Source organism: Canis aureus, chromosome 26 (genome assembly GCF_053574225.1).
Source record: "Canis aureus isolate CA01 chromosome 26, VMU_Caureus_v.1.0, whole genome shotgun sequence".
NCBI lineage: Eukaryota > Metazoa > Chordata > Mammalia > Carnivora > Canidae > Canis > Canis aureus.
In genome coordinates, this window is record NC_135636.1 from 47,773,538 (window position 1) to 47,800,741 (window position 27,204).

The 27,204-nt window shown below is 53.0% G+C and overlaps 1 protein-coding gene across 2 annotated transcripts in view; it reads right to left on the reverse strand.

Moving 5' to 3' along the window:
* Positions 1–23,568, reverse strand: part of BMP7 (bone morphogenetic protein 7) — a 92,004-nt gene extending 68,436 nt beyond the window's left edge. Inside the window, exon 1 of one of the 2 annotated variants that reach the window (XM_077873659.1) lies at positions 22,819–23,539. In XM_077873659.1, coding sequence (XP_077729785.1) covers positions 22,819–23,236 — 418 coding nt within the window. In that variant the 5' untranslated portion in view covers positions 23,237–23,539. Of the gene's footprint in view, positions 1–22,818 lie in introns of both variants that reach the window. The other variant, XM_077873660.1, reaches the window with a different exon arrangement.
* Between the last annotated feature and the right edge of the window lie 3,636 nt (positions 23,569–27,204).

Here is a 27,204-nt window from a genome sequence, read left to right on the forward strand (position 1 = left end):
AAATAAATAAAATCTTAAAAAAAAAAAAAAAAAAAAAGGGGATGGATTTAACTGGTCTCGCCCCCTCCCCATACTTGTATTAGGTTGTACCAGAGAAAGTCACCAACACTCTATCAATCTTGACCTGTATGGTTCAGCCTAATACCTCCAAACTTGGATTCCATATCTGTGCTTCCAGCATGACAGCCACTAACCACGTATGTCGATGAGCACTGGAGACGTGGCTTGGATGGCTGGGAACGGAGTGTTCACCTTTATCCTGGTGTGATTCTCTGGATCTAAATGGCCACGTGAAGCTAGTGGCTCCTGTATTAGCACAGATACACAATATTCCCATCATGCCAGAAAGTTCTATCGGACAGCAATGCTCTACAGTATCAATGTGCTGGCTTCTTAGAGCAACAAGATGATACATAGAGCTTACTGCAAACCAGGGTCTGAATACACGCTCTCAGAGGCACAAGAGGGGTTCACCCCACCCCATCCCACCCCAAAGACACTGTAAGAAATTCCATGGAAGCTTGGAGCTGTGCATGAGGGCTGGGATGGAAGCTGGTGACTCCGTGGCTCTCAGTTCTGTCCGTAAACAGGCATGACGACCCCTGCTCTGGTTACAGGACCCCTGGGAACCTGTCACTTGTGAGTGACATCGCGATGGATAATCATCAGACACACCAAGTTCTGGAGCCCAGGGCAGGGGCTTTGCTCCAGGTCTACCCTGAGCACCCCAGCCCCTTCCCTCTTGCTGGGCTGGGCTCAGCCTCATGGTCACAGCCCCACAGGGCCGCCGTCCCTTAACATCCCCTCCCTGCTAGCCCGTCCTGTTTCCCTCCTAGAACTTAACTGCTCTGATTATCTTATTGATTGGCCTGCTGACCTATTTCCTGTCTTCTCTTCTAGATTTTACCTCCAAGAGAATACAAACTGAGCAAGGGCATAGAACAAAGCAGGTTTCAGCCGTGGAGCTACGCTGGGGTGAGAGAGTCCCAGCTCCATGGCCCATCCAGGGGGCTTAGCAAGTTACTTCTCACCTGTGAAATGGGAGGATGATAATACTTATTTCATCAGGCTGTTGTTGGGGTAAAACAGACAAGGGATTTGCAAACACCAGCATGGTCCAGAATCACCTAGGAGCTCGTCAACACAGAGACCCCTGGGGCTGACTCCCAGCATTTTGAATCCAGGGGGCCTGGGGTGGAGCCTTCAAAACCAGCATTTCTAACACACTCAGGGGATGCTGATGGCCTGGGGACCCCACTCTGAAAATCACTAGAATAGAGGCTGTCTGTGGAGTCCCGGGAGGTTGACGTGAGCTGTCACTATGTGGTTCTTCTCCACTGTTCCATCTGCTGGACTCACCTGCCTGGCACTTGGCAGAGTCTGGAGCATCTCAGTGGAGAGCCTTCAGGAACGACCCCTGCAGGCCCCCTCGCCTCACTCTGCTCAAGGAGCGCTGGAAAACTGGGGCCTCAGGTGGGCCAGGGGCCTGACGGCCTGGGTTGCCAATCACCAGCAGAGACTCAGGACAAGTTACCCATCTTGGGGAGGCTCAGCTTCCCTCCTCTGTAAAATGGAGACATTAAGGGGCCTCCAGTTTGGGGGCCTTCTGAGAAGTCAAGGACACAGAGGCTAGCAATCACGGGGCGTGGGAGGGGGGACACATGTGCCTTGACCAGAGCAGGCCCCAGGAGCGGCTGGCGGCGGGGAGGGGGCTGCTGCGGGACAGGAGGGTGCCTCTCCAGACCTCCCCCCAAAGCAGCCAGAGAGATTCCTGGGTCAGCTGGCAGGCACAGCTGGTTTAAGGTATTTTTGAAGCAAATCAAACCAAATGAGAATTTATAATCCTTCCTGAGGTCTGGGTTCCATCAAACCCAAACTCATTAGGCCCGGGCTATACAGGTGCAGCTACGGAAGAGATGGGTCTGCGTTTCCTCCGTGCCGGGCTCCCGTCTCCCTTTCAAAATAAGAGTTTCTCTAAAGCCCTGCACTTGGGCCAAAACACCACAGAGCCATCTGCACTCAGGATGGTGCGGAGGTATGCAAAGCCTGTGCCAGGGGCTGGCGGGCTGGTTCGCTGGAAACCAGCAATCTTCAGGAGCCTGAGGCATTTGATATTCAAAGTTTTTTTTTTTTAATTTATTTTTAAGTCATCTCTACACCCAATAAGGGGCTCGAACTCATGACTCTGAGATGAAGAGTCGCATGCTCCACCGACTGAGCCAGCCAGGCAGCCCGATGTTCATATTTTCCACCAGCTGAATGAACTCAGATTCCCAAGCCGAACTACAGAAATAGCCTCCACATCGCAGCCTTGTCCTCTGAACCTATTTCTGGTAAGGGAAGGAGAATCAGCAATCAAACCAAAGAATGGCTTCGAAATCTGCGGCATGTGATCAGGAGAGGTGCAGGCGGCTTGCAAAGTGAGTCTCCAGCTTGCATGACGCAGTTCTAAATGGGGTCGTCTTATAAATCACTGGAAATGACTAACAATTTAAGAGAATTCCTGTGCAATTAAACTTTTTTTTAAAAGATTTTATTCATTTATTCATGACAGAGGCAGAGGGAGAAGCAGGCTCCCTACGGGGAGCCCCATGCAGGACTCGACCCCAGGACTCCGGGATCACGCCCTGAGCCAAAGGCTGAGCCACCCAGGCGTCCCCCTGTACAATTAAATTTATATAAAGCTTAAAAACAGGCGAGGCTCATCTATGCCATTACAAGACAGGACAGTGAGCGCAAAGGCGGCTCTGGGAGCCGATTGTGTCCTGTTTCTGGATTTGTGCACTGCTCTGTACACATTTACACGTCAATAAACAGTGTTAGTAGCAAATGTCGGCTGGCTTTATCCACCTTCAGTTCAACATGAAAAGTATTTGTTCCTTTATCTCCTCTGTTGTGAGAGGTATGATCAATGTCATGGCAGCTCTTTGGGGGAAAAAACTACCTTTATCAATGTTAAGACGTTTTGGTTTCAGAAACAATGATAATCAAAGAAATGGGGGTTTGATGCCTGAAGCAGACATTTATGTGGCCTCCTACTGCCCTCACACAGGACCTGCCCACTAGCAAGGCTGTTTACTAACTGGCTCCAAACCCAGCCTTTGAGCCTGAGGAGCACTTCGGGATCAAGTTTAAGAGGCAGGGCTCAGGAACTGGATCTCTGAATTTATTTATTTTTTTTAATTTTTTTTATTTATTTATGATAGTCACAGTGAGAGAGAGAGAGAGGCAGAGACACAGGCAGAGGGAGAAGCAGGCTCCATGCACCGGGAGCCCGACGTGGGATTCGATCCCGGGTCTCCAGGATCGCGCCCTGGGCCAAAGGCAGGCGCCAAACCGCTGCGCCACCCAGGGATCCCGGATCTCTGAATTTAAATTCACATCCTGGCTTTATATCCTAGGCCAGCTACTTTACTTCTCCGTGCTCAGTTTTCTGGTCTATAAAATAGGGAAGGATAAGGATGGCCTCCCCCTGAAATGGTGGCCACGAAAATTCACGAAGTTAATTTAGGTAAAGAGAACCAAGGGTGCTTGGCACACAGTAAGCCCCTGACAAATGTTACCTACTTAGACGATCATCGTGATGGCTAACACTGCTCTAGCTGAATAGTTGCTATACCCCCAGGCCCTCGAACCACCGTAAGGGACCAGAACCTGACTCCCAGCAACCTTATTTACGTAGCGTGATCTACCTTCTAGAACTGATGTGGGCATGAACATGTGATTCACTGTGCCTAAGAGTCTCTCCCCAGAAATTTTAGTTGAGTTAAAGAGGTTAATCATGTCATCAAGAAGCCAAGTTCTGGGACCCCTGGGTGGGTCAGTGGTTGAGTGTCTGCCTTCCGCTCAAGGTGTGATCCGAGGGATCCAGGATCAAGTCCCTGCTTCTCCCTCTGCCTGTCTCTGCCTCTCTCTCTCTCTCTGTGTGTCTCTCATGAATACCTAAATAAATTAAAAAAAAAAAAAAAAAAAGAAGAACCCAAGTTTCTTCTCTTTGCTCTGCCATTGTCTCCACGTGATATCTAATCCCTAGGCCTGTGGCCTCATGATCACAAGATGGCTGCCACGACTCCAAACATCACATCTTCACAGAACCACACTCAAGGCAGAAAGAAGAAGAAGAGTACAGAGAGTTCTGTTTGCTCAGCTGTCACTCATCTGAAAGCAAAATATTTTTCAGGAGAACCACCTCCTATCCCATTCCTCCTCTAGCAAATTTCCTCTCGTGTCTCTCACTGGCTAGGACCGCATCCTGTGGCCATTCCACCCTGCTAGGGAAGTTGGGAAAGCAAGTATGTGGCTAGCCAGATAGTTGTAATTACAAGTTGCTGTGGGTGGCCTTCTTTCTCCCAATCGGCAGAGGAGCAGAGGAAGCCAGTGAGGCAGAGAGGCAAGAGGGGCTGTTCACTGACAGATGAGGGACACGGACAGAACAATACTTGGATTCTCTACGGGCCTGCAGCTTGCCGGCATGCCCTTTCCTCCGGCGTGGGAATGCACTGACTTCTTTTCCCCCCCAATTTAAGCTCGTTTGAATGGATTTATTTTGCCAGCAACCATAGAATCCTGTTTCATGTACTCTTGTTCACACCAAACACACACCGCCCAAAAAATTATCCCTGAAAATACCTTCTACCTCCTTCTCCTCTGATCATCCTTTTTTTTTTTTTTAAGATTTTATTTATTTATTCATGAGAGACACGGAGAGCAAGGCAGAGACACAGGCAGAGGGAGAAGCAGGCTCCCTGTGGGGAGCTCAATGTGGGACTCGATCCCGTGACTCTGGGATCACACCCTGGGCCAAAGGCAGATGCTCAACCGCTGAGCCACCCAGGTGCCCCTGATCATCCATTCTAACCGTGAACCCAAGGATGCGCTCAGACCCTCGCACGTTACTGTAATCTTGCAAACCAGCAGAAGCAACCCGGGACCCCAGAGCCCACCTGCTGGAAGAAGTAGTTTCAGGCTGTCCGTGGGCACACGAGGTTCCACCGGGACCGGCGGACCTTCCTTCCAGGCAGCCCCCCTCCCTTGGCTTAGCAAACCACGAGATGCACATTCTTGTGACGCCTTGAGGATCTCCATCTATTCGTCCCCTACCCACAGGGCACAGGAGCCACCTGTCCCACAAGCACAACTCAATCCAAAGCCCTGGCCCGGCCTCTGCTTCCTCCCCAGGGGACGACAACGCCTGACCTTCCCGGGTCTCTCCTCAAACACCTGGGGTCCCCGTCGAAGGAGATCGGGAGGGCTGAGCTGGTAAAGTTTGTTTTCAGCAAACAACTGGCTGTTGGGCTGGAATCCTCTGCCGCCCTCGAAGTGAGGACCAGAGGGTCGTACACACTTAGGGGTTTGAGTGTCAAGAGAAGCTCAGGGTCTCTCCTCGGGTTGCAGGGGGTCTGAACCCATGTCAGCACACCACCAACCTTCCGCCTACATTCGCGAGCCGCACTCTTCATGTGGACACCAGAAACGAGCCGAGGGCCTCTGCCGTACAGAGGAGCAAAACCACACGTGCAAAGAACTCATGTAAATCCAACTATTCGGCAACAACGAGAAAGAGAAACAACCTAAATAATTTGGGTGTGGCTACCCTGCGACCACCTCCCATACACTTCTCCCTTTCATCCCTTCCTACCCTCCCTTGCAGCAATAGCTGGCCTTACCAACCAGCTGGGCTCACGGGACTTGAGGAGAACTTTTCTAGACACTTGTAGGCAATGAAGAGCTAGGCAAGCAAGGAGAGCTCTTTGAACCCACCCCCTCCCTCCTGCCTTAAAGGTGCGATTATGTGAGGGTGTGATGTCTGGGGCTGTAGCAGCCGGCTTGTAACCATGAGGTAATGGGCGTGAGGAATTCGAGGATGGAAGCGAGACATAAACCTCAAGGATACCAAAGTGATATCACTGCGCCATGACTCCAAACTTGGAATCACCCCCCACCCCAAAGTCTTGCTGTTATAGGAGATAATATGTTTTTAATGCTGAAGCCACTGTTGGGCAGGTGTGTTCTGTGACGTAGAACACGTCCTAAAGGAGACGTCTGAAGCAGGGAGCAGGCTCTGGGAGGCATATACCTCACAGCATCGCCCGACCCTGAGGGTGATGCTAGTGGTCAAAGGTAAGCATTTGGATCCACTATGAATCCTGAACCTCAACCAAGGACATGACCTCATGGGCAGTGGAAGCAGCAGCAACGTGCCCGACCCCCAAGGAAAACTGGCTCCGGGATTCTACACAGAGCCAGCGTGTGTCCATCTAGCTCCAACGTGGCTTCTGAAGGGATTGTTTTTTTAAGATTTTATTTATTTATTCACAAGATACACACAGAGAGAGGCAGAGACATAGGTAGAGGGGGGAGAAGCTGGATCCATGCAGGGAGCCTGATGTGGGACTCGATCCTGGGACTCTGGGATCATGCCCTGAGCTGAAGGCAGACGCTCAACCACTGAGCCACCCAGGCATCCCTGAAGGGATTTCAAGGGTAATTTCTACTCTGCTCAACTTCTGTCCAACCCACTGGCTACAGCCTAGCCCCACAGGAGGGGTGACTGCAACATCACAGGCCTCTTGTCAAAGTTTGCAATGTGGGGTGGGACACAGCTGGGGGGCTCAGTCGGTTGAGCATCCAGCTCTTGGTTTTGGCTCAAGTCATGATCTTGGGGTCACAGGATCGAGCCCTGCATTGGGCTCCACACTTAGAGAGGAGTCTGCAATAAGGACTCTCCTTCTCCCTCCCTCCCTCCCTCCCTCCCTCCCTCCCTCCCCCGACTCGTGCTGTCAAATAGAAAAAGAATAAGTATTTTTAAAAAATCTGTAATGAGAGTTGTAAAAAAAAAGAGAAGTATAATTTTTAAACTGTGGAGTCCACCTACAGAAATGCCGTCTTGGATACAAGGGCCCAGGCCAGGTTGAGAGAGGGATTCAAAAGTCCCCCGATCCCACACCCCGCAGAGTGTTGCAGCTGGCAGACCAGTGAGCACATCAGGGGCTAGCCCATCACCATGTTCACGGATGGGCCTAGAAGAGACTACAGCAGATGGGGCTCCAGAGGCAGCCCCAGGAGCGGCCCCCGTTTGCTGAGAGCTCCCTGTTTATATCTGGCTTGGTCCAGGGGCACTGAGCTCTGAGTCACGCTGCCTTACAGGATAACTGCTATGGACCGAACTGTGCCCCCCAAATTCACATGTTGAAGTCCTAACCTCAAAATGATGGTATTAAGAGATGGGTCTTCAGGAGATACTAGGTTTAGACGTGGTCATGAGCATAGGGGCCCCTGCAAAAGTTAGTGTCCCCCCAAAGAAGAAGAAGAGACTGAGGACACCTGGGTGGCTTAGTCAGTTAAGCATCTGCCTTCAGCTCAGGTCATGATCTCACGGTCCTGGGATCGAGTCCCGCAGCACGGTCCCTACTCAGTGGGAAGCCTGCTTCTCCCTCTGCCTCCGCTGCCCCCCCTGCTTGTTTTCTCTGTCTGTCTGTCTGTCTGTCTCTCTCTGTGTCAAATAAATAAAATCTTTTAAAAAAGAAGAGGAAGAGATTGGAGCTCTGGCTCCCAGCCTTGTGAGCATGGACGCAGCCAGTCATCTGCAAGCCAGGGAGAGAAGCAGATCCAACCACGCTGGCAGGCTCATCTCAGACCTCCAGCCTCCACAGCCGTGGGAAAATACATGTCTGTGCTGTAAGCCCCCGGGGGTACGTGCTCTGTTCTGGCCCAAGCTGACCAAGGCAGAAACTGAGGCCTTGAGCACCCTTGTGTCACCCGCCTGAGGTCACACATCAGTGCCCAGGGACTCAAAGCCAGATGGACCTGCTGTCCCCAAAGGTGGACAAGAGACTGGTCGTGCCCCACCTCTGCTCTCCTCGCAGGTAGTAGCAAATGTGAAATCATGCTAACGGCTGGTGTGGGTAGGACCTCATTTAAGATGAAGAAATGGGAAACTCCTGGGTGGCTCAGTAGTTGAGCGTCTGCCTTCGGCTCAGGGTATGATTCCGGGGACCCTGGATCGAGTCCCACACGGAGCTCCCTGCAGGGAGCCTGCTTCTCCCTCTGCCTGTGTCTCTGCCTCTCTCTGTGTTTCTCATGAGCAAATAAAATATTTTAAAAACTAAGATGGAAATAAATTAAATAAATAAATAAACAAACAAACAAACTAAGATGGAAACGCCACCCCACTAACTGACATACATGGGATTCAGGGGGGAAAAAAATCAAAAAACAAAAAACAGGTAAACCTTTACTGTGAATTTTTCATTAATTAATTAATTAATTAATTAATTAGGAATAGGCCAGTTCCCGGTAAAGTTTATAAATCTGAGGGGTTGTTTGTGCCCTAAGCTGGTGGGCACACGTAGAGCTGGGCCTGATGATGGTTCGGTGTTTCCTTAAAACTCTGCCTCGATAAAGACAGATTGTAATCGGCAAGAGGCAACTTTCTAGTATAACAGGATTGGTCGTACGAAAACCAGCTTCCTGGTTTATCTCGTGTCTGGGTAACACAGTTGAGCTTCCGGCTTCACCACGGGGTATCACAGCTAAGGGTGGACCACCCTCAACCCCAACCCTGCAGAGCTCAGCGGTGGGACACACGCACACCCCACTGTCACTCCCAGAGCGAGCCGGCGCGTGTCCCACTGCCCTGGATGCCCAGAGGAGCTGCACCCAGGCCTGGCACCTGCAGGCCACTCCCCCTGGTCCAATGTTCCTGGGCACCTGGCGCCTCGCAGGCACCGTACCTGGCTCTCCTGCCTCCACGCAGGGGAACCCCCCAGCTACCCATGAGGCAGGCACCAATATTAACACAAAGGAGGAAACGGGGACCCAGAAGATAATCACCTGCTAACAAGTCGCAGAAATAGGATTTAGAGTCATGGGGTCCGACCCCAGAGCCAGGCTTAACTACCACCTGAGATGTTTTAGGAGAATTAAAAAAAAAAAAAAAAAAAGCAAAAAACAAAACATGGAGATGAGGCTACTAGGACCAAGCAAATTTAGGAAGAGCCAAGCACTGAGCTCCAGCACCCTAGTGGGGATACACGATGCACACCCCACGTTACAGATGCCGAGAAGCCATCAGAGCAGCAATCTGTTTAAAGCAGAGTTTCCTCGAGCTACAGGAGCCCCTCTGCACATCCAGGAGGACACAGGGTGCACTGTGTCACTGATCGTCCGCAGAGGGGTAAGGAGGGCAGGTAAAATCAAGCTGTTTAAATTTTTATCCCTTCCCAGGTAGAGGGGCCGGGCAGTAAGCAGGGGTCAGCAAACTTCTCGAACGGGCCAGACGCTAAGTATTCCAGGGCTCTGGAGAACCTAGCCTCTGCTGCCGTGACCTCCCTCCCGCTGCAGGGGGAAAGCAGATGCAGATGATACATCAGTGAGCATGTCCCAATCAAGCCTTACAGATGCTGGAATTTGAATTTCATCTAATTTTCAAATGTCATGAAACATTATTCTTCTTTTGATCATTTATCACCCTTTTAAAAATTACGTAAAAACCATTCTTGCTCACAGGCTGTGCAAAAACAGATGGAGGTTTGGATTTGGCCCGTGGGCCGTGGTCTGAAGCCAGCAGCTTTTTTCTCTGCTCGGAGGAGCTCTGGCACTAGCTGCGATGCCCCTGCAAACACGAGGCTTCTCTGCTGCCCTCCCGCCCCCCGCCCATGAGTTACCTGCCCACAGAGGAGAACAGGTAAGAGAGGTTATTGCCCTAATTGCTCCTGACAAAAAAAAAAAAAAAAAAAGAGGGACCATTTTTAAGTGTGTCTTTAATCATCTTTTAGCATCAGGGAGCAAAAAGCATTGTAAAACCATCTTGGTTCCCAGGACATGATGCTTCTCTGCAGAGACGGGATCTCCATCTTCGTCCCGAGGGTGTTTCGAACCCAGGCAGGCCGTGATCCCAGGACAGGGCTCACATTTTGATCGCGATCTGTGTTCCTTTCACCCGGAAAATAATCCATCAGTCTAGAAATGCTGGCTTCCCCCGTTCACTGCCATGGGCCAGAGGGTTTGAAGCACAAGCTCTCAAATCAATTGCCAAGTTTGAGGAAAGTCACCCTCAACCGGCTGTTTGCAACTGGGGGCAGTTTTGCTCCCCGCCCCTCCCTCACCCCGGGGACACTGGCAACGTCTGGAAACATCCTTGACTATCCCAGCGTTGGGCTGGGGTGCCCCAGGCATCTGATGGGTAGGAGCCAGGGATACCGCCCCACGTCCAGTAACACACAGGACGGCTCGCACAACAGAGAACTGTCTGGCTAAAAATGTGATCGTGCCAAGGCTGGGAAACCCTGCCCTAAATCTGCCTTTAAAAAGCCATCTCCCAGGTCGTAGGGTGTTTGAGCCACAAGAGACCCAGAGACTTCTGGATCCCCTTTCCCATCCCCTCCTCCCCCACCACCCACCAAGTATATTAAGACAATGAGGAGCTCAGGGTTCGAGTTGGTATAAGGCAAGTAGCTTCATTTATTGTTTCCTCCTAAAGGAAATGACCAACTGGTGCCTCCACCCTATAAACATTTACTAGCCCTGGAAGGTTCTGAGGCCCCACTGCCATGTTTAAGGGCTTCTCTCTCAACAAATGTTAGGTCACGTCAGTCCGACGGTGGAACCTGAGAAAGGGGAAGATGATGGGGGCCTTTTACAAAGTTCAGGACCAGGAGGAAAACCGAGAGCCCTAACCCGACCTCCCCACCCCGTCTCTTGCGCTCTCATAAACGAATGTCTGCTTCACACCGGGCATCTTATGAACAGAGGCAGCAAGCATTTTAAAGGTCTCGGGGCTCAGCTGCACAGGGTTTTCATTTGCCAGCCGAGTCCCTGTCGTGCGAGTGGGTCTGCAGATTGATGGGTTATTGGCCCTTGGGGCACAAGACCCTGAACACACTCCAAGACTGGCTCTCCGGAGGGTTTCCCGGTTCCTTGGGGTTTGGGGGGAAAAAAAAACATAATCACAAAGAAGGCAGAGGAAAACTGTAACAAGCATCCGGGTGCCCACAACTGAGCATTAATGAGAGTTAATATCCCGGTTGTATCCTTTGCCGATAAACTCCTTGTTTTAGAAGAACTTCAGATTTACAGAAAAGTTGCAAAGATGCCGCAGAGATTAGGAGCAGGCTCGCCAGCTTCCCCCAGCGCCAACATCCACCAGAACCATGGGACACTTGTCAAAGCGAAGAAGTGCACATCACTGTTCATTTCCACTTACTATTAACTAAACTCCAGATTGTTTTTTAAATTGCACCAGTTTTTCCACTGCGGTCCATGTTCCGTTCCAAGATCTAATCCAGGATACCACATTGTACTTCCTAATGGCTTCTTAGTAAAAGAAAGAAAACCGTGAAGGGAACAGTCCGAGTTTATTTAAAATTTCTCCCTAATTGCATCCCACGCCGCGCCCCCCAACCCCCTTCCGTCTCCCTAGAGGCAGCTGGCCTGAGTCCTGCTGCCCGTGTCACGTTCCCCTGGTGTGATCACGTATGTATGGCCCACGAATGACATATAATATTACCTGGTGCCCTCCTGAGTGTGTGTGTTTTGACACAGGGATAAATGGTTACACCCTAAGCGTCCTTCCACAACTTGCTCTGTCCCTCTTGACAGTGTCTGGAATCGGTATTGATACCTCAGAAAGAAGTCCTTCCATTCCCTTTCTGATTTATTATAAATTTACAAATAAATTTATTACAAATCTATTTCTCCAATCTCCTGTTCATGGGCACTTAGACTATTAATGATTTCATACTATTACAAACTATGCAGTATTTATTCTGGTATATCCATGGTCTTGATGGATATCTGTAGTGTCTTGAGGTATTGCTATGAAAATGCCAATCTCGGGATCCCTGGGTGGCGCAGCGGTTTGGCGCCTGCCTTTGGCCCAGGGCGCGATCCTGGAGACCCGGGATCGAATCCCACATCGGGCTCTCGGTGCATGGAGCCTGCTTCTCCCTCTGCCTATGTCTCTGCCTCTCTCTCTCTGTGACTATCATAAATAAATAAAAATTAAAAAAAAAATCTCTTTAAAAAAAAAAAAAAGAAAATGCCAATCTCCAGCTGCCTCTGGAGTTTTCCCATCCAAGGAGGGTGGGTGTCTGCAGGAGCCCCAGGACATGGCACTCAGGACGGGACCCTCAGCCCTGACTATTGTTTGAAGTCAGAGAGATGGCGGAGGGGGAGTGATGGTAAACGGGACGGAGAGTGAAAGAGAAAGGTAGGGCAGCCCTGGTGGCGCAGCGGTTTAGTGCCGCCTGCAGCCAGATGTGATCCTGGAGACCCGGGATCGAGTCCCACGTCGGGCTTCCTGTATGGAGCCTGCTTCTCCCTCTGCCTGTGGCTCTGCCCCTCTCTCCCTCTGTCTCTATGAATAAATAAAATCTTTAAAAAAAAAAAAAAAAAGAAAGAGAAAGGTATACACTGCTCACCTCTATCTTCCCCTTCAGGACCCCAAGCCACAAGGTCAAGGGCTCGGTGTGTGCTTCAATGGCCTCAACACCACTGTCCTTGTGTGTCCCCCCCTTAACCCCCATTCACACACATCCACGGGAGTAGGAAGAAAGAGTGTATGGCTTTACCTTCAGAAAGAGCTGGGTTCGAGGGACGCCTAGGTGGCTCAGTGATTGAGCGTCTGCCTTTGGCTCAGGCGTGATCCTCGAGTCCCAGGATCGAGTCCCACATCGGGCTCCCTCATGGAGCCTGCTTCTCCCTCTGCCTGTGTCTCTGTCTCTGTCTCTCTCTCTCTCCCTCTGTCTTTCATGAATAAATAAATAAAATCTTTAAAAAAAAAAAAAAAAGAGCTGGATTCGAACGTCAATCCCACCACTTCCTCTCTAGGCAAGTTTGGGCTCCCACCAGTTCCTTCCTCCCTAAAATGGAAATGATCCCACTCGCTTTGCAGAATGCCGAGAGAATTAACCGAGAAGCCCCATAAAGAAGGGTACCACAAATCCATCACTGCTACGGAAAGATCTCAACCCTCCCACTTTATCACTATGATTTATTTCAGCGACGCATGTAGGTAACGAAGGACTCTCTGAAGTCCGTTTCTAGATTCAGCCCTGCAAGATTCTTTCTGCCTGGACCAGGGATTGCCTCTGAGGGCCGGGAAGAAAAGGCAGCAATCCCATTCAGGGCAAGACTTCATGACGGGCAATCGCCTGCACGACCCACACAAACGCCAGCCAGGACCCGCACCTCTCCAGCCAGGACCAGAGTCAGCCTCCTCAATTCTCTGGGTAGTGAACCGGACTAGGGCTGAAGCATGCTTTTGCTGAAAGACCAGTCCCAAAGAGGCGAGTCATTTTACAAGTGGGAATAGAGAGAAGTGGTTATTCTTGCTGAACTATGTGAATACCTCGGTGATGCAGAAACTTCTAGAAACACTGGTCTCCAGGATGGAGGGGCAAGCACCTGGGGGGATGCTGGGGGGATCTGCTGGGATATGGGGAAAATACTACAATCATAATTATAATAAATTTCAAGGACTGATGGACATCAGGAAAGGTGGAAATTCATAATGGAGCTTTGACAAAAATCTCAGCATTAACTGGTGGATGAGACTGAAAAGAAAGGACCCCGTTGCAGCCAACAATCTCTGGGTTCCATTTCCATATTCTTCCCGGGAGACAGTCTTCCTACCATAGTGTGGCAGGCACTGGTGACATTTCCAGGGCTCCTTCCGGGGCTTCCCTCTCCAAGCCCAGGTTGATAGTTTCCCACCCACCTCTGGGCAGATGTGACTACCCGACTAGCTTTGACCAATGACATGGGAGGAGAAGTGGGGCATTCACGTCCAGGTGGAAATTTTAAAAGCCCAGGCACAAGTCACAGAGTCTTTCCCTCTGACACGGTGACCAGTGACATTCGAGAGGGGGTCAGCCCCATCAGCCAGGGGACCTGAGCACCCTCCCACCTGGCCAAAGTGCAGAGGCCCCTACGAACCCACAATGGAGCCATAACTTTATACGAGAGAAAAAACCTCTGTGGCTTTACCCCACCAAGACTGTGAGGTCTTTGTTATCACATGATGACTTCATTTGTGCCACACAGACAAATGAAGGATGAAAATAATCAAAACGTAGGACCAGGCCTTTAGCTCACTGATCTCACACTGCCGAACCACGATTTTGAAAGACACCAAATTCTATCCATAACATTAACTCATTTATGAGGGCAAAAAAATTTTTTGAAGATTTCATTTTATTCATTCGTGAGACACACAGAGAGAGAGGTAGAGACACGGGCAGAGGGAGAAGTAGTAGCTCCCCCACGGGGAGGCCAACGCAGGACTCGATCCCGGAACCCTGGGATCACTACCTGAGCCAAAGGCAGATGGACGCTCAACCACTGAACCACCCAGGTGCCTCTGTGAGAGCAAAATTGAATGTGTCTTGTTCATTAAAAGCATAATTTTGTCTGTCTTAATAATGACCAATTAGTTAAAATGTGATTAACATTCAAACTTTTATCTTGAGTGCCTCCTCCTTAAGTTTTATATTTTAGTCTACATTGTATAAAGTAAGAAAACTAGACTACAGCAGTAGGATTTATTTCTGTTTAGGGCAAGGACCCACAAACTTACTGGCGGGGATGAAATCACAAAGCATTTAGAAGATGCTGCCTTAGAACAAACACCTTCAACGCATCCATGCACATGAATAGCCAATATCTGAGCACCTCCCGTGCCATGAGAATTTGGCGAGGCAGTGCAAGAACAGGATAGTAAGAACGTCTGAAAAAACAGTCAAGAAAGGAGTCCTTTATCAAAGGCCAAACACAAGTCATTGAAACCACAGAGTAGCTCACTTGCCTCTGTTGGCAACGTTACATTGCCGGGCAGATGAGCACTGGGACGGGGATAGAATCGGTCTAAGCCGACTGTCACGCTAAGTGTTTAGATTTTATTTTTTCATTTTTTTTGCAAACTACATAAAAGCAACAGAGAGGCTGGCATTACAAGACAGTACAGGCCTAACTCTGATGCTTAAAAACACGCAAGTCCTCGATTTTGGAAACAGTGCAAGTTTTCATTCACAGCCAAATTTAATTAAGCCAGACAACAAAAGATTGGAACTTGAAAGCTACTCTGGGGAGATAAAGATGTGAAAGAATAACACGTGACCTCAAAGATGCAGGGAAACCTAATACTCACCGAGTCAGATTTTTCAAACAGTACAGAAAGAGCTGAAGGGAATTTACGGGAAGCCTTGAGTGATTAAGCCCACCCCTTGTCTCGGGCCCTGGAGACGTTCTCTTTCGTCCCTCCTGCCCCCCCACCCCCAGGGTCTCCAGAGGCTTCTAAACGCACTGAATCCACATGGGGCTTTGTTGTGGCCTCACCCCAGCCGGGGGAGTTGGGGGGCAGCCTTGCACCTGCTCCAATAAAGAGTGGGGAGGCTGTACTGTTCTGTTAATGAATGCTTTGGGCTTGTCACTCCCTTGAAGGAAAAGACAATTTGTACTTTGACCATCTTCCAGAAGGGGTGGGAAGAAATACTTCAGTCATGTGCTTTTTTTTCTTTTTATTTATTTATTTTTTTTGAAATTAAAACTTTTGATTTTGGAATACTTTTTGACTTAGAGAAAAGTTGCAAATACAGTACAGAGAGTTCCCTCTGTACCCCTCACTTTGAGTTTCAGTTTGCCTAGTAGTAAAATTTTTAAATACCTATAGATGCTAAAAGCAAGGGAAGGAGCATTATACTCTATTTATCCTCAAATAAGTTTGGTGTTCTCTTTAAAAAAAAAAAAAAAAAGATTTTATTTATTTATTCATGACAGACACAGAGGCAGAGACACAAGCAGAGGGAGAAGCAGGCTCCCCGCAAGGAGCCCGATGTGGGACTCAGTCCGGGATCCTGGGATCACACCCTGAGCCAAAGGCAGACACTCAACCGCCAAGCCACCCAGGCGTCCCTAGTGTTCTCATTCAAATTCCAAAGATCTCTGAAAGAGGGAAAGGTGTGTGTGCAAATACACATTTTGGGGGCCGTTTTTTTGACATCTTCAAAATAACGTGGGTGGCTTAATCTCAACATTTTAAGATTAAGTATTTAAAAACTGCTATTGGAAAAAATAATGATAAATTTTAAAAAATTAAAACTGCTATTGGGGGCACCCGGTAGCTCAATCAGTTATGACTTGGACTCTTGGTTTCGGATCAGGTCATGATCTCGGGGGCCTGAGATTGAGCCCCATATACCTTGCACTCAGCGGGGAGTCTGCTTGAGAGTGTCTCTCCCTCTCCCTCTGCCCCTCCCACTCATATGCTCTGTCTCTCTCTCTCTGTGTGTCTCAAATAAATAAAATGAAACTTTAAAAACCGATATTTGGACCGGTATAGCAAAGTGAGTAGTGATGTGGCCACCACAATAAAAACGAGAGCTACGATTTATTGTGCACCTACTGGTGCGAGACTCTACGCACCCATGTTATGATTTTGGCTTCATGAGGGAGCAGTTTATTATCCAGCTTTCTCTGAGACAAACTCAGAGACGTCAAGTAAGTTGTTCAAGGTCACACAGCTAATAGGCACCCACAGTGGAAACAGACACATGGATTTAAGCTGCCTCGAAAGAGAATCGCTGTAGATGCCGGTCCATTCTCCCTCGCCAAGTCACACCCTCGGCTGTCACCGAGAACTTCCGTTACACGGCAGTGAAGCCCCCCAACCCCCCACCCCATATATCACCCAGAATTAGCTGCAAAGTGTCAGGAAACTTGGCCAGGCAGCCCCAAGCATCAGCGAGGGCTGGAAGCCTTCACTGTGAAGCCCTTTATAGAAAGCCGCAGTTGGCAGCCCCCTCTCCTGCATGGGAACAAATTAACATTGGCATTCCAAACACAGGAAAGGAAGGAAATTGGAAACACAGTTTATACTTGGCCAGCCCTTTGAAATACTGTACCATGCTACCGACATCAATTAATGGAAAGCAGGGTTGTGCTGAGAGGCTCTGGTTTGGAAATGCATTAACACACGTTAAACATGTTTGTACAGGAACCGGATTATAAGCACCCTAGCTCCAAAACAATAAAGCAATTACCCTAAAACTGGTGCTCTCCGAGTTGTCATTAATTCAATCCACCCCACGCGGATCAGCAGAGGCTTTGCGCGGCTCCCAACAATGCCTTCTGCCACAAATGCTGAAAGGACGCATCGCACAGGCGTCTCCGAGCTGCACATAAGTAAGTGTCAAACTTCATGCGCTCCTCGCATCCCCCCCAAATCATAAACACTCCACTGGGGTGGGGGGGAGACGCGCACAGCAGCGGCCCTGGGGTTTGTCCCCGCGGCCACTCCACGCTGGGTACGCGCCATCTCTCGCCCGGGGAAGGTCAATGACCAAATATCTGTTCCAGATTAAGAAATACCAAGTCCCATTTTTGTCAAATATTATTTGTCAAGTGCCAGTCGCTGCAGACCCCAGAATTCAATTGCAGCTGAACACACAAGCTAATACCAAACGGTTCACATAAGAGCCGTGGTCATACGTGGGATCGTTTGCAGCGAAGGAACCCCCCCCCCCTTCCTCTATAAACTGTTTCAGGAATTGGAAAGAAAAGCATCTGAAGCTCTGGAATAAATAAAGTACTGTGCCTTGAGCCGCCCCGTGCAAAAGACCCAGCACGCCGGGAGCGAGGACTTAAAAGGACCAAAAAGGCAAGTGCCCGCTTCACGATTTTGTAAGAGTGCCTGAGAGGAAAGATCGTAGAGGATGTGGGTGATTCTCGACGTTTCTGGCTCACGACGAAAGCATCGGCTGGTTGCTGGCCAGCCCAGCCTCCCCCCGGGGCCCTCGCCCACGGCTGTGCCCACCTGCGCGGGGCACCCGGGGTCCCGGGGACGTTCCAGGCGCCCCCGCCCTGCTCCCGCGCCCCGGTGACGTCACCCTGCAGCCCCACGCTGCTCTGGGACCCATCAAGTCCGAGCAATTTGGGTGTGTAAAGCTAAATGTGTTATCATTTTCACCACAAATTAACAGTTTCTATGTAAATATTGGTATTTCCTCACCCCATGAAGGCGAGAGGAGGCAAAATGGCACCGGCGCATTTGATTTAAACTAATTAAAAGCAGAGGGTCATGCAATTCAATATATTGATTTTACCAGTGGGACTTAAGTCTTTTATAATAAGTGTACACAGCTGCAGCACTCTCCCACCACCACGTTTTAAAGGCTAATCCTCGCATTCCTTCTGACAATAACATGACAGGTCCCACACATCCCTGACTGTGCCCTAACCCCGGTGACACTGCCAGAGTGCATTAAGGCGAAGCGTTGCAGCAGCCTGCCAAAAACAGTGTGTCGACAGCCCCCAGCTAGGTCTGAAGAGTGATTGCAAAAAAATTAACATGGCCAGCCATTCGGGCTCTCCATTCAAAATATTCATCCGGCAAAATGGATGGGCAGGCTGGGGAGGGTGGGGACTGGGGGAGCGTTAGGACACTCTGATGCTTGCGATGGGCCAAATATGACCTTACCCAATAGGGAAAAAAGATATTAAAGCGATAGGGGTGATCAATCAACTTAGATGGGACTCTCCCCGGAATGAAGTCATCACTTGCCTCTGAGTTCAGCGGACATGTGATATTCGCTCACATTGCAGGCATTCCGGCGGTCAGGGGATCGGACACCAGCTGTGTTTATCTCGCGGAGGTCTGATAGCCCTACTACGCGATGAAAGGCCCCTGAGCCGCGGCTCACAGGCCCCTTCTTCTCTCGGGGCATTCACAGAATCATCCCTTTACTGCCCGGAAATCGATCTTTATCTGGGCCGCCTCCCTTGCACCTTGGATGGACCACTACGCAACCAAACAGAGAGGCCCGGAATAAAAACCGAAAATAGCCACGCAGGCTGGCATCCGGGGCTGGGCCTTAACCTGCCTGTTTTCCAGAAGGCAAATATAAAGAAGATCAAAAAAGTTCAAATCTGGGTCACATACATCCTTGGGAAGGGAGGGGGGGGCGGTGGGGGAGGGGGGGACAGATCTTTGATTTAAGAACCAGGAAAGTGAGGTTTAAAAGAAGTGATTTTGAAAGGGTTGCTAAAAACACAGCTGTTGGTGCACTCCTCTAGCGAAGGCGCTCTGCAGCAAGCAAGAAAGCAGGGGGAAAGCCTGTGTGACATCTATATTAACCTCTGGCTGCTTACCAGTGAGGGCCGGCGCTCCAAGTGCTGGAATGTAGAACAGCCCCTTCCAAATTTTAACACAAGCCAGGTTACAGCTGCAAATGCCTGCAGCCCATGCTCCCTTCACGAAGCACTCCCTGAAGGAAATTTTTAAACTGTAACAGAATCTTTTTCTAATACTCTACAGTGGTAGGGCCTGTAAAGGGGCAAGAGGAGAGATCTTAATGCCAAACACTTGTCAACGAAAAGGACAGCCAGATGGTATAAAGCAAAGACTCCACAGCCTTCTCACTGCTCTTCGGCTACATTAACAAAAGCCACTTTTGTACACCGAGTCCAATAACGACCGGCTTCCAACTCCGTATTTTTTTTTTTTAATTTAGCTTCGAAGATTAAAACAAATTTGGTTCTTTCATAACCTGGGCCAGAGAGGAACATGCATCACACACCCCTAATGCCAGCCGGCTTCTTTTTGAAGATTCCAAAAGGAGCTGCTGGATTTCTCCAGGGGCGGGGGGGAATGGTTAGGGGGCTCTAGCTGATTCGGTCTGCAGAACTCACGTTGCCTGGGGACAATTTCAGAGAGGGTAGCCTGTTTTGAATTCCAAAATTAAGGCTACACAGAGGAGTCGGGGGCTTGTTAATCCAAACCAGTTTACAAATCTCGCCATTGAACTGAAGAGGCCCGGGCTGAGAAGAGGTAGGTCTCCCTCCGTGGCTCGGCGAGCATTACACGGGGCTTCATCGGACGGGCCACTCTTTGTCACAAGGTGGGGTCTGAAGTCCTCATTCTCAGCACCTGGTTTAGTCGTACATTCTCCTCTAGCTCCCTCTCTAGTTTAGATCCCGCTCCGCCTGGCAAAAAGCTTGAATTCCAAGGAGGAGGACTTATAGGAACAAAAACCAGTTTGGCTGCAGACAGAAGGAAGAATAAAGGCACCAGGTCTGCAAAAGCCTTCAGAATCTGGTCCGAGGTCCCCCAGGCACGGCAGGACAGCAGCGCTATGTGGCGGAGGAAGGAGGGGGCAGTAGAGAAAGTCGGCCTCTCCCTCAGCAGCCCCCCGAAGTCGCCCCAGGCCTCCACCCCCTCCACGTGTTACCCAAGTAAGGGTCTGATATGAACAAATGACATTTTCTTATTATTGGATAAAGTGTGAGACTTAATGCACCTTTAGAAAACTTTGCATGTTACAGATCAATTATGATTTGCAGTCCAAGGAAAAACAGTTGTGCTTCCTTAGCAAACTTAGCTTCCAGATTGGTCTCCTACGCACTCCCCTCCACCGCCACTACCACCCCCAAGCCCCTGCCATACAGAAATCCCCAAGCCCCAGACAGAATGGAAGAGACAGGAGCTTTACTCGTCCCATGCTGCTGCTGAGCAGAAATAAAGGCCACCCTTAAAGTGCCTACAGGAGGAGTCTTGCCAGACTGCAGGCCAGGTCTTCACCCAACCAATTACCTCGAGTTTTAGGGACAGCTAGGGAAAGAAAACAAGACCAGTGCACACTCTGTTAAAAGCCACTGCGCCATCTAATTTGGAGTGATGTTCCAGAAAGCACGACCTGAGAAAGTCAGGACTGTCCCACAAAGCCCAAAGCCAGCCCGACTGATTAAGAGGCTCAGACAAGCCGGTCTTTGTCCTTTCAAGATGAAAGAAATGGGGCTAACGGGTTGAAAGGTGTGTACAGCCAGAGGAGGAGAACCACCCAGCTATGGCCTTCCCAAACAAGTATCGGCTTGCTCCCACCACCGAGGGGGAGCAAATAGCTCTGCCCCAAGGTTCCCAGAGGCACCCAGTCAGCAGCCTCCTCCTCCTCTGGGGTGGGGGGAACCCCGGCCACACCGCTGGTCCACAGAAGCAGCAAGGTGATTTTTGGCACTGGGTTTGCAGAAGCCAGGGCTTACAAATGCCTTTTTAATGACCCCAGCCTGGCCCTGAAGGCCACCACTGGGACCTGCGGCATTCACTGAGACTCGTGGGTGGGTACCCAACAGGACAGAGGATACCACAAATCCCTCGCCAGAGAAAGGGCCTAGCCCCAGCTAACCACCAGCTTCTGGACACTACAGAGTGTGTCCTGCTTTAATTTACATATTAATTCATATATATTTATATATGTGTGTAAGTCTTTAGTTTCTGGTATAGGTCACACATACACGTTGCAAAAAAAAAAAAAAAAAAAAAAAGAATCACACGGACAAAAGTGCAGACCATGAAAAATCAGAAATCAGACCCCAGCTCCCACTGCCCTGCCCCGCCCCCCAGTAAAACCTACTTCCAGTTGGCGGTGTCTTCTTCCAGGGGGGAACAGATGATATACAAGCGCCTACGTAACCTCACTGATCTGCACCTTGCTCTTTTCCACCTCATACATCTTGGAGATTGTTCTAAATCGGGACATATGGAGCTGCCTCCTTCTAACTGGCCGCTTAGTATAATTTAAACTTTCTTGAAGTTATTTTGGCATCTGAACCTCCCACCCCTTTCTCGCTGAAACTCGTTGCACTGTTTGATTTTCGGCTATTAGGAAGGGCAGACGAAGGCGACCTTCTCCGCAGCTGGGAGCATCAGGGTGGGTCCCCGGCGCCCCGCGCCCCCACCCGCGCGCCCCGCGCCCCGCGCCCCCAGCGAGGGGCTCCAGAACCACCGCCGGGGTGACGCGGCGTCCGTGGGCGTGACTCTGCGGTCTCGATCCCGTTCGGATTTTCGCCGCAAGTAGAATGAAATCGGCTCAGGAAACAACGCTATCGGGGCGTGTTATCTCGGAAACCAAATATTTGATCGCCAGCCCTGCAGCGCGCCGCCGGGGGTTAGTTTGAGCAAGCCTGGCGGACGTGCGTGCACGGAGGGAGGAGGAGCCCCCGCGCCCCCGCCTCGGCCCCCCCAGCCCCGGCCCCCGCGGCTCGGGTCGTCGGCGAGGTCCCCCGGCCGCCCCCCGCGGCGGCTGCTCCGAGCTCCGCGCCACTCCATCGCCAAAAGCCGTGGTCTGCGCGCCACACGTGATAAACGCTGAAAATGGATTGTGCCCGCCCGGGACCTATCATTAAATATTTAAAATAGAAAGCTCGCCATGGCACCGTTTCTTCCCCAGCCCCCGCCAGGAGAGCTGAGAGCCAGGGGGCGCCGGGCCGCACGCAGGGCCCCCCCCAGGCGCAGGCGGCGCGCGGCACGCTCGGGCGGGCGCACCGCGAGGGCGCAGGTAGGGCGGGCCGGGGCGGCGAGGGGGCGCGGCGTCGGGGTGCCAGGTCCAGGCGGGGCCCAGGGGGGCCCCGAAAGGGCGGGAAGGCGGCTGCGCCCCGCGGGGCCCTTTAAATCCAGGTAGCCGGGGCGCGCGGGCCGGCACAGCTCACATGACCCAGCCCCGCGCTTTGAACTGAGCCGCGGCCGGCCCGGCGCCTCCAGCCCCGGAGGTGCGGCCGCCGACCTGACCCGGAGGGGGCTTCGGAGCAGCCCTCTCGTCCGCCGAGCCCCCCCCCCCCCCCAAGGCCGGACGAGCCCGGGCCGCCCTACCTGGGGGGCGCGCACAGCTGGGAGTCCGCCGGGGCTGGGGGTCGGAGCCCCCGGGGCGGGCGCTGCGCTTCTGCAAAGGGCCGCGAGCGTCAAGATGCAAGCAGCGGCCCCCTCCCCGTCCCAAAGCGCCCCTGGACCGAGACGCTGCCCCCACCCCCACCCCGCCTCCTGCCCTCACTCACCGAGGTTGACGAAGCTCATGACCATGTCGGCGTCGGTGAGGAAGTGGCTGTCTTGCAGGCTGGCCAGAGGGGGGCCCTGGGTGCTGAAGACGGCCTTGTAGGGGTAGGAGAAGCCCTGGCCGTCGGGCCCGCCGCCCTCCTCCACCGCCATGGCATTGTACAGGTCCAGCATGAACATGGGCGCCGAGTTGTGCTTGCCCTGGAGGTGCGGGCGCGGGCGGTGGGGCAAGCCCAGGATAGAGAGGATCTCGCGCTGCATCTCCCGCCGCTCCTGGCTGCGGAGGCGCCGGTGGATGAAGCTCGAGTGCACCTCGTTGTCCAGGCTGAAGTCGGCCAGGGCGGAGCGCAGCAGGAGCAGGGGCGCCCAGAGCGCCACGAAGCTGCGGGGCGCCGCGGCGCAGGGCGAGCGCACGTGCATCGCGCCGGCTCTACGCGCCACCCGGGCTCCGGGCCCCCGGCTCCGGGCCCCGCGCCGCCCCAGGTGGCGGAGGGGGGCAGGCGGCCGTCCGCGCCGCTCGGTCACTTGCTGCAGACGGGCCCCGCTGCGCCCGCGCCAGACATGGCCCCTCCCCGGCCGGCTGCGCTCTGCCCGGACCCCCGCCCCCCGCTCGGCGCTGGCCCCGGGCCCCTCGCCCCGCACTCGCCCGGGCGCACCGCGGGGCTTGGAAACCGGCTGGAGGGAGCGAGCGGGCGGGCGGGCGGGCGAGGAGGCGGGCGCGGGTGGGAGGAGCAGCCAGCAGACCCGGGAGCCGCGGAGCGAGCGCCGGAGAGGCGGCGGGCGGCGGCGGGCGGCGGGCGGCGGGCGGGCGAGCGCTCCTTCCTCCCGCTCCGCTCGCGCTCTGCCCTCGGGCGGCGGCGACCCGCGCTCTTCCGAACTCCGGCGCCGGGAGCAGGGGCCCCGGGCCGCTCCCCCAGCCGCGCGCGCCCTGGATCGCACGAGAGGCCGCCTCGGGAGCCCCAGACTGGTGCGCGCCCGGGCCTGGGAGGAGGAGGCGGAGGACGGGCTTCCAGGGGCCCCTCCCGCGCCCGCGGCCTCCCACCTGCCCTCGGCCCCGCCCTCCCCCCAGCTGCGCCCAATGGGTTCATTCATTCCTTCTACTGCGCTTTACAAATATTTACCGAGTGCCCACGGGGTGCCCGGCGCCCGGCCGAGCGCCGCGGGGATGCGGACGGGGGAATCCGAGCCGGCCCTGGCCTCTCCGGGCTCGAGGTCGGGACAGGGAGGGAGGAGGCCAGAGCGACCCGTGGGATTCGTTTTGGGGCTGAGGTAGAAGATGACGGAGGGACGGAGGGACGGAGGGAGGGGCGCAGCGCAGCAATCGGGAAGGCTTCCCGGAGGAGGAGACCCCGAGCCCCTCTCGTCCCTCTGCTCCACCAACTCGCCGTTTGCTCCAGCCACGCGGACCCCGCCGCGCCTCCCAGCACGAACCGCTAGGCTGTCTTTGCACTTGCCATTCCCTCTGCCTGGAATCCCCTTCCCTTTAATCCCTCCCACCCCCATCTGCGCCTAGCTCCGGTGGCCTCCACCTCCCCGTGCCACTTGGGTGCCACTTCCTCCCAGGTCGGGAGAGAGAAGGTGGCCTCCCCTCCTGACCCCTGTGCACATTTGTCTTCTTTTCTCTGACTTCCCTCACGGTCTGCAATTGCTTTTGGGGTTACTCGCGCCTCCCTTACCGTCTTGTGTCCTCCAACGGAAACAGAGGTGCCGCCTGGGGAAGGGGGGGAACAGGCTGGCGCTTTCTCGGTCTCCTCTGTACCCACAGCGCCTTGAACCCAGGTCCCCGTAGCTGCCTGCAGCTGCGCAGTGTTTGAGGAACGACTGTGTGGACTGCAGAATTTCTCCCCACCTCCTCCCCTGGGGGCCCCGGCTTATTTCCAAGCACTCTTCAGCTTGACTCTACATACCGGATCCCGACCCCACCCCTGGGCCCTGCCCTGCCGGCAGTGTCTGGGGAGCAGGTGGTCACCTTGCATCCCGGTCCTCCTCTGAGGGCCTGTGCCCGAGGTCCATCCCGCCAGCATCCTGAGCTGCCTAGAGCCCAGCACATCCGGCCATGGACACAGGCACCCCGACAGCCTGGAGCATGCCTTGAGACCTCCTGTGAGTTACTGCTCTTCAGGAACCCCATTCCTTCACGGCAAAAATGGGAGCAAAACAATGCAAGTGAGGCCACAAGTGAAAGTGCATCCTCGCCTCCTTCCCCTCCTGGGGCTGCCCCCACCAGGCAAATCCACAGCTCGGGGTTCCCAGATGATGGGCTAGTTGGAGGGTTGCCACGGGCAGCTTGGGATGAAAGGTGGATGGCTGAGGTGGGGAGACGAGGGTTGGCGGGAGCAGTCAGGCCAAGCCTCACTGGGGAACAGGAGAAAGCTCCAGGATTGGCAGAGAGAAACCTGACCTTCTAGAGTTTTCTGGAGCAGAGCTGGTTCTGCCCTGTAGCCCTCTGGGGGCTTTGGACAAGATGGCAGTCTGAGGGGTCACGGAGGTGGATAGGTGAGGCCAGAAGGTGGGCAAGGAGGTGAGGGATGCAAGGTTTGCAGGTCATGCCCATTCATATCACAGGCTCCCACCCGTTATTGAGGCCCCAGCTCTGAGATGTAGCAGGTCCTGAGCGCCCTGACCCTGGGCTGGGCCTCTGCCCACCTGTCAGTCGAGGCACTCTGGGAAGCCCCGTCCACCTGCCCTTTATCCATTAACTCCTTCCTTCTGCAACAATCAGTGAAGTACTTCCTGGGTGGCAAGCAGGGTGGGCTTCATGGGCGTGACACCCGTGTGGACGCCCAGGCTGCCACGCTCAGAAGGGCCTCATGCTTGGCTTATGTTCTGCTGCGTCCCTATTCTTCCTAGCCTGTGCCATTCTTCCTAGCCTGTGAGCAGAGGGCCCCTGTTTTCATTTTGCATTGGGCCCTGCAAATTATGTGGCCCATCCTGGTGCCAAGCACCATGTTGGGCTGGAGAGCACAGAGGTGAGGGGGCCCGCGTGGCAGCCTCTATCACAAAGCTGGCTTTCAGCCCAGAGGACACAAAGCGGGAACCTGCAACAGGATTTGGGGGTGGGAAGGGTGGCAATGCTATCCCTCGATTTTCTCAGGGAAGGAGGAGGTGTGCTCAACAGCCAGAGCCCGCTCCCAGCATAGGGAGCACAGGAGGGTCAGGGAGGAAAGACCTGGATGGGCATCATGGTGAGTGGGAAGCCAATAGCACAGGGACTTGTGGGGGCACTCAGAGGGGTGCTGGCTGGCCATCTGTGTCCACAGGTGAGCGTGCCACCCATATCATCATGGCCTGTGATAAGCGACAGGGATAAGTCAACAGGGTGAGGGAGTAGGAGGTGGGAAGGGGATCTCCTGGAGGAGACCCATTGCCCTGAGTCCTGGAAGAATGAGGAGGACACAGCTTCCCCAGGAAAGGCCTCCCAGGCCCAGCGACCAGCAGGTGCACAGACACCAGGCTTTGTTGCCCTGAGCTGCCCTGTGCCCCCGGGGCTGACCTTCCAGGAGCAAAATCACTGCAACTGCCCTGCCCCCTTCCAACACCAGCTGAAATGCTTCTGGAAAGCAGCCGCCTTCTCTGCTTTTTAATCCACTCTCAAGACTTTTGGAGTGGATTTTTGTCAGGCAAGGGAGGCTGGTGCCAACAGTTTACATATGAAGACAGCTGATTGGTCAGCATCCACGTTATTCCCATCCCCCACCCCCTCCAACCACGGGAAGGCCCTGAAGCAAGGATTATAGTTTACCCCCTGTGCATCCCACCTGAGCCCATGGGAGCCTGGCACACAGCAGGTGCTCCACAAGTATCCATTGAATGAATCACAATAAGCACAGCAGATACCTAAAGAGCACTGCTAGGCAGGTGCCAGGTTGAGGTGCCTCCCAGGCCCCTCACTCCGAGCCCCTTCCTCTGGGATGCCATCTTTTCTTATGCAAGATGAAGAGAAAACCTGTTCTCCATATCCATATTCATGGAAAAGATAAGATTCCCTTTGAATTCCCACAGCCCCATTTAGGCTTATCTTTCCTGTAATCCATGCTGGAGGAGGGGTCTCTGTTTTCCCTGCTTCCTGCCCCACAGGAGTGCCCAACACTGCACAAGGCCCTCAGGGAAGGCTTGCTTGACTTAATGAATGAACGAACCAAATGAATGAATGCAAACACACAGGCAAGAAGTATCTGGCTGGGAATACAGCAGATGCTGCTTTGAGAGCTGAGGGCACCAGCAAACCCTTCGAGATTGTTTAAGAGAAAGTTGGGTGGGGGCTAGCAGGCAGGCCCTGGGAGCCTGTCCGTCTGGTTTCACACCCCTGGCCTGCACTTGTGTCTCAGAGATTTAAACTCTCTGAGCTTCGGTTCCCCCATCTGTATAATGGGAGGCTATTAGCACCC